The following is a 13,231-nucleotide window of genomic DNA, read 5'->3' as shown; positions in this document are numbered from 1 at the left end:
GATTTCTCTCTCCTCTTTTTCTTTACGTTTCTCTTTCCTCTTTTTCTTTACGTTCTCTCTCCTCTGTCACTATGTCTCTCTCTTCTTCATTTTTCTCTCTGACACTCTTTAGCCGCCATTTTTACTTGGTTCGAGCTTCTTGCAAGCTGCTGTTGATGCTCATTTTCAAGCTCTTTTCATTTTTTTGCTTGAATTTCACATTATTTTGTTAGATTTCTGAAGATTGTGGTGATCATTTTGAAGTGCCTTTCACACTTCAAACAGCAATAGGATTTTACTGCGACAAATTCCTCGAAAAATACGGCGATAATACTCAAATGTCTGAATATCTCGGTTTAGAAACTTCAATGCAAAGGTATAATTTTATAATTTAGGTTTTGATCTTGCGAGCTCTCTGTTTTTTTGAATTTTGGCCATATTAGGTTTTTTTGTTAATTTTTAGGTATTTGTTGCTTTTATCGAAATGAGTTAATTTCTTCTGCTAGAATTATGAAGTTTGATTTTCAAATGAGTCAAGAATCTGTGTTCAATTAGAATAATTGTAGATTAGTTTGTGGTTTAGAATGATGGAAAATGAGAATGTGCTTATTAGTTTCTTGGTTTGTTGTTTATAATTTTGTAGTTTTGTGATTTTATTTGTTTATCATGATATTTAATTCAAATTTGTAAAACCTAGGTTGTTATTTTGCTCATTTTTTAATTGATTCTTCTTATATGTAGTTGTTATAATTTTGAATCCTTCTACAATTGTTATGTGTTCATTTAGAATCTGTGTTCATTTTCGTATATGTGTTCATTTAGAATAATTGTAGATTATTTTGTTGTTTATAATTGTTATGTGTTCATTTAGAATCTGTGTTCATTTCTTCGTATATGTTGTTTATAATTATGAATCCTTCTATAATTGTTATGTGTTCATTTAGAATTAGTACAAATTATATGCTCATTATTATTTTTTGTAACTATGATCAGTTTAAATATTGAAGTTAACTATGATATGTTCATTTGTTCTGTGACAGTGAATCAGATTTACAGAATGTAGAGCTAGATGAGTCTGTACCTATCAAACATGCTGCAGAACCTACATTGGGGGTGGTTAGGAATGTTATAAATGAGGATACACAGCAGGATAGTAATGTAGGCAGGGTGGAGATTGTGGAGGTTCCTGCGGGGCAGTCGGTGAATGTAGATCATTCTGCGAAAACAGAGGTTGTAGTTAAGGATGAGCATGTAATTGGTGGAGATGGTGGTGTTAGGAATGCTAATGTATTTGTGTGCCCTTCATTGATGTCAAGGATGTCTCCTGCTGCCATAACACGTTTGATGAAGAAGTGTTTTAGCAAACAACAGAAAAAGGAAATCAGTTCAATTGGGTTTGGTTCTTTGGAATTTTTAGATGTGCAAAAAATGCCACTTCATTTGGCTTATTGGCTAGTTTATCATTTTGATGCAAATACTTGTTCATTGAATATTCCTGGTGAGAAGTCTTTGGTTATAACTGAACAGGATGTTCATGATGTTTTGGGGCTGCCTATAGGAGAAGAAGAGATTGATCTTTCTTTTGAAGATAAAGATGTAGATTTGTTGGATTCTTGGAAGAAGCAGTTTCCATTAAATACTTTGTGTGTGTCAGTTGGAGATTTAGCTACATTCTTGAAGAATACAAAAGGTGCAAGTGCTATGTTTAAAAGGAACTTTGTTGTACTGTGTTGTACTGTTTTGATGTCTGGGACCCAGAACAAGAATGTAAATCATTGGATTTTGAGATATCTGAGGAATGTAGACCATATTAAGAAGCTTAATTGGTGCAACTATATTTTGAAGAGTTTAGTTGAAGCTAAGAAGTATTGGCAAGCGAAGCCGAATAGATTTTTTCCTGGATCAATTTTCTTTCTCATGGTAAGTAAATATATGTTTTCTTGCGAAGTAAATTTTAGATTTTGTGTCCAAGTTTCGTTCTGATAATTTTGTGTTTTGAGTTCAGATTTTTTATGTTGATAAAGTTGCTATTGAAGATGTTCGTGTGGTACATGAGTGTCCTGTATTGAAATCATGGACTTCTAGCATGCTTGTTTCAAGAGAGAAGTTAGAGATTTCTAAAGGCAGACTTGTATTGGGTAGGGCTGTGACTAATCCTAAGAAAGAGTCAGCAGGAAATGAACAACCAGTTAATGTGAATGAGCAAGTATGTCCTGTATTGAGTGTTTTATATTTTTTGTAAATGAGCCAAGTTCTTCTCATATTTTTATTCAGAGAATATATTATGTTATGCTGGGTTGTTATTTTATTTATTAAAGCTTGTGTTTATTTTGTATTGTCAATCATTTTTAGGGCGAGTGTTCGAAGGCTAATGTTGAAACATCTACTAAGGTGAATGCTGAGAAGCCACCTTCAACAGTTGTGGATGGACTGTCAAAGAATGAACAAGCGCATTCAAGAGAGAAGGTTCATGGTCCACAAACTAAATATGATTTCAGAAAGGTATAGTGATGCTTATGTGTTTATAAATTTTGCATATTGTTTTTTAATTTGTTAAGTATGTATGTTTTTATTGTTTGGTTCATGATGTTAGGATTGCATTATGGAGTTAGCTAGTGCTGCCAAAGAACTTGCTCATGCTATGGTGAATTTTCAAGAGAAATCCAAGATTGTGATGTTGAAGTTTCCGAACAATGATTCGATCCGAAATTTGCAACAAGCAGCCTCTGTACTATGTACTAGCTACAGTGAGCCAATAATTGAGAACCAGGATGTTGGAGGTCACTCATTTAGTCAAGATGAAGATTATTGGAAGGATCCAGTAGTTTTGCAAGCCATTGATGAAGCAATTGAGCAAGTTATTGCTGCCCAATTACCGAAAGTTGTTCCTCCTAAGTGCATTAGTGCTGATGGTCCTTCATTCAATTTATTTGAATCACCACTTTCGCAGATTAATGCAATAGCAAAGGAAAGTGTTTTTGCTGCTCAACAAATTCCGGATACAACCCCAACAGCCACTAAAACTGAGGTAATAACTTTTAATATTCTAGTTTTTGCAATGTTTTACTTAATGTTTTTTAAATTATTTATGATCTGACTTTAGTTGTTTTTGTTTTTGTTCATTGATAAAAATTGAAGGAAGTAGTTAACAATGTTGTTGCGGATGAGGGGAGGAAGAATGTATCTAAAGTTAGAATTAGGATTAAATCAACGACAAGGAGTTCAGGAGGTAATAAGGTTGTGCAAGGAAAAGAAGTTTTAAGAAGGAGTTCTGCAAGGAAGGTTGGAGTGCAAGCTGAGGATTTTAACAAAGACATTACAACAGGGAAGCGTAAAACATCGACCATAGCAAAGAATAGTGCTCAAAAACTGTCAAAGATTGTTCAAACTGTGCTGAAAAGGAAAGGTGGAGCTTCTAGTTCAAAGTCAGTGCCTTCAAAGAAGCGCAAGGTGGAGAGACGGGATGTGAAAGCTTCGAAAAGCTTGATTGCTCTCCATATAAAAATCGAGTTGTTGATATAACTACTCCATTGACAGCAAAACAGAAAACCATTTTGGAGTGGGTTTTCAACTCAACTGATATGAGATTGTAAGTTTTAAATGTTTTGAACTTATGTTTATTTCATTTTAGTTTTTTCAACTCAATTGAAACTGAACATATTTATATTGTAATTATACATATGCCTAAGACATGCCATGTTCTCATCTGATATTAGTTTAGAAACTCAAAACTTTTATGCAGTCAAAAAAGAAAATGTTATCCTCTTACCTTTTCTATATATACTAACTTGATGCGATATATTTATGAGCTTAGTTCAGTTGGTGTCTCTTTGTAATCATATTTATAAGTTTTGTTCTTTTGTAAACTATAGTGACAAATGTTTTATATGCAAACATGGTGGCGATAATGCTCCAACTGTTGTTATGAAGTTACAACTCCAAACACTTCAAGTTGGTAACCCTGTTTCTAGTTCTGTGATTGATGCATGGTGTGTCATTTTGAACCATAAAGAGAAGTTTAAATCAGAAAACTCTCCAGCACGGTTCTTCTTCAAACTTCAGTGTTGTGTAAGTGTTTATACTAGCTTATGTAATTTGTTTTTGATCTTATTTATTTTCATCTAAATCGTTTTGATATACAATGCAGGAGATTATTCAAAAGTACAAAAAAGAGGATGTCAAGTCCAAGAATCAGATGTTTGTTGAAGTTGCAAGGAAAGAGTTCGATGCAAGTATCTTTAAGCTACAAGATATTCAACTATTTTTCTTTCCAATTTTCCAAAATGGCCACTACTATCTGATTTGTTTTAATTTTGGAAATGATGCAATGCAAGTTCTGGACTATAATTCTGATTCAACATATTACAAGAAGATTCCAGCCCAGCTTGTATGTTTTCTGCCTTGTATTTTATATTATTAAGTGCATTTATTTTGCTGCTTTTGTTTGGTTGTTTGATTGAATATTGTTATTCATTTCATGTGTTTTGTTTTGTTTAGAAATCTGCATTTTCATCCTTGCTAAAACAGTACAAAAGTGTTCAAAGTCTAACCATGGCCAAGGATGTAAGTGATATGAAAGTGTCTTTTGTAAATCTCGATTGGAGCACAAGTGATGACCATATTAACTGTGGTATATGTGTCATGAGGCATATGGAATGCTATAAGGGGATTAAGTTTGATTGTGGATTAAAAAAACATGATGTAAGTATTGTATTGTTTGTAGCTTACAAACTGATTTTTACTCTCTAATTATTGATAATAATATAGCTCACTAGATTGTGCTACTTATTTGCAGGTGAAAGTGTTCAACAAGCTCCGTAAAAAATATTGTGTTGAGATTGTTGTAAACGATGCAAATGAACTTCAAGAAGTGTTTGAGAAGATGAAGTTTAGAGAAGTTTAAGTAGCTCAATAGTTTTTTGGCTTTTATTGCTTATTATGGATGAATGAATATAGTTGGTTTTTGTAGTTACTTAGTACTAATGTTTTGAATACATTTTATGTGTGTGTTGTAAGAAAATATTTGCTTGAGCATATATTTTTGAACTTATACAATATACTATTTTGCTCATTTTAGTATAATGTTGTTAGTTTTCTTATCATTTGTGTCTAATGGTATTAGTATTCTTATCATTTTCATTAACTAATTGTCTAAATATTCAATTGAGATATATTATGTTTGACATATGAGCAAAATATAATATGCTCTTCTCTCAATTAAAGGATATAATTTATAAATGTGCAATACACTAATGCTCATTTTTGCAAATGAACTTAAAATATAGTTCATTTTGATATAATTTCTTAAGTTATTATTATTTGAGCAAACAATTATATCTTTTGTACATATGAGCAAAATCTAATATGCTCTTTTCTCAATTAAAGCATATATTCTACAAATGTGCAACATATTAATGCTCATTTTTCCAAAATGAACTTAAAATATTGTTCATTTTAATTTAATTTCTTTAGTTGTTATATCTGAGCAAAGAATAATATTTTTGTGCACATATGAGCAAAATAAAATATGCTCATTTTAAGATAATGAGCAAACATTTAAAAAAGATAATGATCAAATCATCAAATAACAATGTACATTTTGACAAATGAACATATAAATTTGTTCATTTTATGCTAATGAACATTTTTCCAAAATGAACTTAAAATATTGTTCATTTCAATTTAATTTCTTTAATTGTTATATCTGAGCAAAGAATAATATTTTTGTGCACATATGAGCAAAATAAAATATGCTCATTTTAAGATAATGAGCAAACATTTAAAAAAGATAATGATCAAATCATCAAATAACAATGCACATTTTGACAAATGAACATATAAATTTGTTCATTTTATGCTAATGAACAGTAATTTTGGAGAATCAATTTTGCAACAAGTAAGTGACAAGGATTTATTCAAAGCAACAATTGAGCAAAATTCTTCATGTTCATTTACATATTTTGAATCACTGTAAGATTAATTTATCAAATTCCTAAACATAACAAGTAAATTCCAAAAAGAATAACAAAAAATCAAATAAGGTATTAGATGTTTATGTTATCTACAGGAAAATATGGCAATATTCCGAGTTCACCATTGATGTCTTCATCTTCTGTTTGCTTCTTGTTTTGATTTGTTTTGTTATTTGTTGTTTGCTTCCTCTTTCTAGCTGTTGTGGTTTTAATTTCAAGAATGCTTTTGGCTCTTTCATTGCTTGTGTATTTCTCCCTTCTTCCTTTTGGGTTGGCTATCATATCTTCATCTTGTAAAGTTAGTTCTTGCTCTTCTTCATCTGAAAAGTATATGTTCCCAATCAGCTTTTCAACCTCGAATCTTGCATTATCGAACATCTCATTGCAGATTTCTCTAGATTGGTAATTTTCATCACTAGCACATAAAAATTGTGAAACTTTTCTTGGCATTTGGAGTCTCCAAACTGCTCCTGTTGTAGCACCAATTTTTTGACCAAAGGTGCTTCTTTATCTGTTGGTTTTGCAGTTCCTTGTCCAACGGTTCAACATGAAGACAGTTGGTAGTGTTTCAACAGAGTACATATGATAAATCCTTAGTATATGCCTACATAAGAAGCCCTTTTCCTCAAACCTTTTACAAGTGCAACAAACATTGTTGTTGATTTCATCGTAAGTCACAACATGTCCAAAAATATCCTCTTTTGATTTCCGAACTAGAAATATCAGGATATTATTATCTTGTGATAGCAATTCGTGTCTAAAAGACATTCCCTTTGTGAATTCTTTTTGAAAAACCTTATAGGCTTCAATAGTATAATGTCTAGAGGCATAGTGTAGAATACTCACATAGGGCACAACAATTTGTGGATAACCTTCCCAACATCTTTCATTATCTTTTCCTCATTGCTTCTCCATTCACCGATGACTTCACAAAATGCGTTGTAAAAGTCACACAAACATGTGCTTTTGTTTAGTCTTCTTGACAAGGAATGATTTGTAGATTCACTCCTTTGGGAAGACAATACACCTCCGGAAAATTTGTCTTTGCCAAAGCAACGACACCATTTGTCCTTTATACTATAAATTTGTAAGAGCCATGGATTGTTTGCACAATTATGTTGTGTTACCATCCTGCCATGTATACAACAATTTGGCAGAATATATGCGTATTAGTTTATGTTGAGCAAACTTGGGCAGAATATATGCTCATTTTGAAGAAATTTGTAGAACTCATTGGGCAGAATGCACAAGTGTTTTTATCCACATATGGATATTCATATTATGGCAGTGTTCTGTACATGATCAACACATAATACAAATGAAAAATATTTACAAAAAGTAGAAGTCTTACTTGTTCCAATGGTAGTTGAATTCTTCTTCTGTGTGACATTTCTTCATGATAATTTTGTACTCATCCAAGAATTCAGGTATATCCCTTAAATGCCTGATGTGTTTCTTTGAATTTTCCCCTATATGCCATGTACACAGTCTATGTTTTGCATCCGGGAAAGTACTAGAAATAGCTGAAGCCATTGCAAGAGCTTGATCTGTCATGACTGTTTTTGGATGGATGTTATCCATGGATTTCAAGAATGTTGTGAATAACCATACAAAAGAAGATATTCTCTCATTTAGGAGGAATCCACATCCAAACATGCAATTATGAGTGTGGTAATTCATTCCAACTAATGGAGCACATACAAGACCATACTTGTTGGTATTATATGTTGTGTCAAATACTAGTAGATCACCAAAGGCTATGTAATCTGCTTTCATTGTCTTATCCCTCCAAAAAAAGCTACATAGTGACCTATCTGTGTCAATCTCATAATCATAATAGAAATCATCCTCATTTGCTTTTCTTTGCTTGAAATAATTTATCAAGGTGTTTGCATCACTTCCATCAAAGTTTTTTTTGTTTTCATTTAAAACGGCTTGATATGCGTCTTGCAAGTTAAAGCCAAGGGCAGGAGAGCTTCCTGTTTCAGCCTTTAAACAACGGTACCCATTTGCTACACCTACACCTTTACTCCTCAAGTGAGCTAGATAGTTCACTTCAGCTTGCGTTATACTCCGTTGAGATCTTACGTGATGCACTAAGCCACGTGGACAGAATGTGTGGTTGTGCTCCATTTTATGTCGTACAACAACATATTGATTGTTCTTATCTATCTCAAAATAAACCATTGCCTTGCATCCAGTTCTTCTGTCAAGCTTTGTATATTGTTTATCAGATTTTTCTTGCTTTTTTCCTTCTTTATTGCAGCAGAATTCTCTACCCTTTATTACTCCATTTTGTCGCTTTCTTAACTTTGAAACACGAACACCAAAACCAATTCTAAAAGCATACTCATTATAGAGCTCATATGCCTTTTTCTCTGTATTCACAATTTTACTCAATAGCTCAAATTCTTGTGATTCTTGTAAACAAATAGTGTCATCTTCATTTGGTGGGTCAACTACGCAAAAGAAACGCAAGTAAAACAGCCTAATGAGCAGGAAATTTTGTGAAAAGTTTAGCACAATGAGAAAACAACTATACTTGAGCAAAGCATACTTGAACAATATATTTCTGCACATTTTTAAAATGATAAAACAATGTATAGTTTTTAAATGAGTAGTTGTTGTTATGTTTTTCATGAGCAATTCAATGTTCATGATCAATATTCATTATGTTATTAATGAGCAAATAATGATATAACAAAGAATGATAATGAGCATGCTTATTCTACATTCAAAGAGTCTAAGCAATTGGTATGAGCAGTAAATTTTTGCTCATTGTTGTATGAAATGAACAAAAAATTTCGGGTTTTGGATTAATAAGCATTAAATTTATGCTCATTGTGGTTTAAAATTGTACTCGTAAATAATCAACTGCTATTAAATGAACAATCAATTTTTTGCTGCAATTAATGGGCAGTAACCTGGGAATAGGTATTAAATGAACAAAAAAATTTGTTTTTCAATCAATGAGGATTAACATTAATGCTGATTCTATTTCGACATTGTTCAAATTAAATACTTATTTGTGAATTAAATGAGCAAGATGGGTAATTATTAACATGCCTATTAATAATCAAAAAATATTTAGGGCAAAATTAAAAAATTGCATTACTAATTAGATAAATTTAGGGCAAAAATTTACCTGAATTAGTTTCTGATTGCATGCCAACAGTAAGCATTTCACTGAATGAAGAAATTTGCAATTCTGTTGTTGATTCGCATGTTTGAATTGATTCCGCCATTAATGATTCGCACGAATGAGTTGAATCCGCCATTGTTGATTTGCAAAAATGACCGAAATTTGCTTCTGAATCATTGTTAATATAGTTCATTGCTCTTAATAAAAAACTTTGCAACTCTGATTGACCGAAATCCGCCATGAATGAAGGTAGAAGGTTGGGTTGTTTCCTCTGAAATTTTCTGTTTCTAAGCGTTGGAAGGAAGAAGGTGAAATAACAAATATTACCCAAAATTACCAGCGTGTCCTTAGAGTTTCAATTAATTACGAAAATACCTGGGTGTACCATGAGCATTACCATGAGTGGACTCCTCTTTTGCATATTAGTAAAGATGCCAACTAGTTCAATTTAATTGTTTAAGTTTTGGAAGATGGCATGGTGCTCAAGATTTGGGATCAAATCTCATATACATCATTTATCCTGAATCAACTTTTGTTAAACCAAAATATATCTACCTTATCTTGTACATTAGCTCTAATATTGGATTCATTTGTTAAGGGTGTGTTCTCTTCACACTACTACTAGAAAACCTTACTTTTTGGACGCTTATTGCTTGACGCCCCAGTATAGGTGTTGGGTGGGTTATAAAGTTTTCGCCTCACATCAACGCTTTAAAGTGTCGACTAGTTTGATAACGCATTTTTGTGTCCGGAAATCCCGTGTGCAGCACGTGGAATTCAATTTTCATTAAACACATGGAAAGGAGAATGCAAACTCGCGCTTAAAATTTTGGAGGAGAAAATCAAATAATCCCACTAAAACTGCACATCATCATTGCTAATAACTCCCCACTCGATCCACGTCTAATATGATCAAAACCTATAAGCGCTGGATTCTTCTCAATTCACTCGTCGGCGTGTGAATTCATCGGGTAATCTTGTCGTCTATCTCTGTAATCCTTGTCCTTTTTTTCTTCTGCATCTTCGACTTTCCATTGAATTCTTTATCTCCTACCTCTCAGTCTTGAAGCAATTGCAAGCTGCGCGAAAACGATCAATTTGCAACCGATCTATGAGATTTCAATAATCGTCTTCAGTAGGCCAAGCATTGTTGCGAATAATCGTCTTCAGTAGGCTAAGGATTGTTGCGAAGCAACCGAAATCTAGGTTTGTTGCGAATTATCGTATTTTTTTCTTGAATTTGTATGATTTCAATCTGAATTCATAAAATCATCTCTGAATTCTTTGACCTCAACCTTCCATCAATTAGGGCTGACGGAATTGAACACTTTGATTAAGGAAATTCAGGGCTTTTAAATAAAAAGGTTAGTACTTTTAAATAATTAAGGGTATGCTTCTTATTATTACGTGACAAATTGGCAATGTTTTCAATTTATTGGCTACATTAATGATGATCAATTCAATTCAATTCAATTCAATAGTTAAATTTCATCTGGATTGTGCTTATTATTCGTTAACATAGTATCCCATCATGTACACCTGCTTTACTTTTTCTTTTGCGCGGGGGGGGGGGGGGGGGGTGGTTCCTTAAGGGTTTGTTATAATCAGAGAATCTGAATTGAGTTTTGCATTTGTACATTTCTTGTAAATCTTTCCTTCACAACAAAACTGACACAGGGGTCGGGGAGTTCAATGAACATGCTTGTTTTGTAAACAGAATGATAATTCCCTGGTTCTTCTCGAGTTATGAGTATGTCTTTAGTTGGTATTCACAACCATGTGACTCATGAAACCGGTGCTCAACGGGCGAACCAAAATCAATTCCACAGACGTGGTTCTAGTAGCTTTGCGAATAAACAAGCTGATTATGTATGAATCATAAACATATATGATTTTGTATTCATTTCGATCGGATGAATTAAGCCTCTAATTTTACTTAATTATATCGATATATGAATGCTAAACATTATATTTTGATTCTTTTTACAATACTACTCATAGGACGATGACCATGGAGAAAAAATGAGCTTATTAGCTCTTTGGATAAAAACTCATGGAGGAAAGGATGTAAGCTTTCTTCTAGGCACTGTCACTAAAGATTTTGTGGTATAAGTCCATATTGAACTGACTTTTAAAGCTTTTATTCAATCTAAAATGATATTTCTTACATTTTCTTATACTAACTTTTTGTGTAGGATGACACAAAGGCTAAGGCTGAATCGTTGAGGCTTGCATCCCCTTCCAAGTCTCAAAAAGAAATTGAAGATGAAGCCTTTGAATAGACCATGTATGATGGTGAGATTCCAAACTTCCTGTAGGCTATGGACTTATAGTTCGAAAGGAGATATTTACGGAGTGTATGGTGTGTTGAACAATTAAAGGGATGGAAAAGTTCGAAAGAGAACCGTGGTAGTGGCAAATGAGAAAGAAGTATCTGTTCAGAACAAGAAAATCGATGTACTTGAGAAGGAAAATGAAAAGCTAAAAGCACAAGGTAACAAATAATATATGACAGCATGTACAGTAGGTATAAGCCCATTTATAACTGTATCTGAAAATTCCCACCTCCACATGCAAAATTATATAGATATAGTTATGACTTGTGATACATAATTGTTTTCCTTCAATTGCTCCTCTTACCAATTTATCTAGTGTATTAATTGCCTTCTTTTCTTGAGCACGATATTTGAATTCAAATGATATATTTTTATATCTACTTATTAATTACATTTTGTTATTTTTTTGAAGGTCGTCGAGATTGATGAAGGCACAACAAAAGAATGAAGCGATGCTTGCGCTTCAAATTAAATCTTAATTATTAGCTTTTTAGGGCTTTAGTTTGGATTTACTTTTGTTTATCTTGCCTTTAATTAGTATATACATTTTGAATTTATATTATGTTTATGGTTTGGACAAATATATGTTCGGATTTTAGTACTTGAGCTTTAAATTAGATTTTAATTAGTTTGCTTTTGGGGGGCTTTAGGTTGGATTTTTTTTGTTTTTCTTGCCATAGTAGATATACTTATGTACTATTGGACAACTATTTTTGTCAGGATATTAAATAAAAGTATGGGTTTTTATTATATTATTGTATTAATTACATTTTTATATAATGTCATAATCAATATTAATTTATTTAATTCTAGGTTCATTGCCATTTTAATTTCTATATTATTATATGGATGATAAATACTAATACTAATACTAATACTAATACTAATACTAATACTAATACTAATACTAATACTAATACTAATACTAATACTAATACTAATACTAAATAATACTAATACTAATACTAATACTAATACTAATACTAATACTAATACTAATACTAATACTAATACTAATACTAATACTAATACTAATACTAATACTAATACTAATACTAATACTAATAATAATAATAATAATAATAATAATAATAATAATAATAATAATAATAATAATAATAATAATAATAATAATAATAATATAATAATATAATAATAATAATAATAATAATAATAATATAATAATAATAATAATAATAATAATAATAATAATAATAATAATAATAATAATAATAATAATAATAATAATAATAATAATAATAATAGGATGATAGAAAAAAATCACAAAATCTCGACGCTTTTTTATTCCGTTCAAATGAAACACTTACCATTTTTGCCAGTTTCAAAATAAATGAAATATTACTTTATTTAGTACATTCACTTCTTTCTATCTCGCTCTCTCCTCATCACATGGGTCCCTCTCTTTTTTTCTCTTTGTCCCTCTCCTCTCCTAAATTCATGTACCAACGCCCTACGTTTCATTTAAAACCAACGCATGAATTATTAAAGTAAAGTATCATTTAAGAAAAAATAAAAAGAAAATATTTTCTCCATTCTGAAATAAATGAAACCCTTATCTCTTTTATGGGAGAGTTTTGTGAGAGATGCGTTTAATTTCATTTATTTCATAATGGAGAAAGTGTAACACCTCGAAAATTCTCTATTTAATAAAATATTTTTTTCCCACAAAACATAGAGAATCACCAAGATATTATCGCCTGTATGAAAACGTATAAGCTTACTCCGAATTTTGCAGCGAAAATAAATAAAGTATTTGAAATAATTAATTAAACCTAAAAGAT

General features: G+C 31.6%; 2 protein-coding genes across 3 annotated transcripts; one reads left to right on the top strand and one right to left on the bottom strand.

The window, feature by feature from the left end:
- The first annotated feature begins 208 nt into the window (after window positions 1-208).
- Window positions 209-5,078, top strand: LOC125497561 (uncharacterized). Its single transcript, XM_048644824.2, has 9 exons — window positions 209-355; window positions 1,020-1,899; window positions 1,985-2,185; window positions 2,332-2,481; window positions 2,573-3,007; window positions 3,118-3,568; window positions 3,852-4,366; window positions 4,477-4,680; window positions 4,775-5,078. The coding sequence occupies exons 1-6, from the start codon at window positions 318-320 to the stop codon at window positions 3,499-3,501; spliced, it is 2,088 nt and encodes a 695-aa protein (XP_048500781.1). The 5' UTR covers window positions 209-317; the 3' UTR covers window positions 3,502-3,568; window positions 3,852-4,366; window positions 4,477-4,680; window positions 4,775-5,078.
- A 1,406-nt stretch (window positions 5,079-6,484) lies between these two features.
- LOC104894683 (protein FAR1-RELATED SEQUENCE 5-like) lies at window positions 6,485-9,309 on the bottom strand. Of its 2 annotated transcripts, XM_048645584.2 has the most exons (3): window positions 9,097-9,309; window positions 7,303-8,410; window positions 6,485-7,082 (listed from the first exon to the last, which is right to left on the bottom strand). In XM_048645584.2, exons 1-3 carry the CDS (start codon window positions 9,284-9,286, stop codon window positions 6,794-6,796), a joined length of 1,587 nt encoding a protein of 528 aa, XP_048501541.2. In that variant the 5' UTR covers window positions 9,287-9,309; the 3' UTR covers window positions 6,485-6,793. The 2 variants fall into 2 exon arrangements, with proteins under 2 accessions (XP_048501541.2, XP_057251009.1); XM_057395026.1 differs by lacking the exon at window positions 9,097-9,309 and having other exon boundaries at window positions 7,303-9,085.
- Window positions 9,310-13,231: the final 3,922 nt, after the last annotated feature.

This window comes from Beta vulgaris, chromosome 5 (assembly GCF_026745355.1).
Source record: "Beta vulgaris subsp. vulgaris cultivar EL10 chromosome 5, EL10.2, whole genome shotgun sequence".
NCBI lineage: Eukaryota > Viridiplantae > Streptophyta > Magnoliopsida > Caryophyllales > Amaranthaceae > Beta > Beta vulgaris.
This window is presented reverse-complemented; position numbering and strand designations above follow the sequence as displayed.

Excerpts from the sequence above, each read along its gene's own strand:
- LOC104894683 (XM_057395026.1), bottom strand. The coding sequence starts at position 8,609 with ATGAACATTGAATTGCTCATGAAAAACATAACAACAACTACTCATTTA. Across the intron at positions 7,083-7,302 it reads TTCAACTACCATTGGAACAA|GATGGTAACACAACATAATT; the intron begins GTAAGACTTCTA and ends TATACATGGCAG.
- LOC125497561 (XM_048644824.2), top strand. The coding sequence starts at position 318 with ATGTCTGAATATCTCGGTTTAGAAACTTCAATGCAAAG. Across the intron at positions 2,186-2,331 it reads CAGTTAATGTGAATGAGCAA|GGCGAGTGTTCGAAGGCTAA; the intron begins GTATGTCCTGTA and ends AATCATTTTTAG. Across the intron at positions 2,482-2,572 it reads CTAAATATGATTTCAGAAAG|GATTGCATTATGGAGTTAGC; the intron begins GTATAGTGATGC and ends TCATGATGTTAG.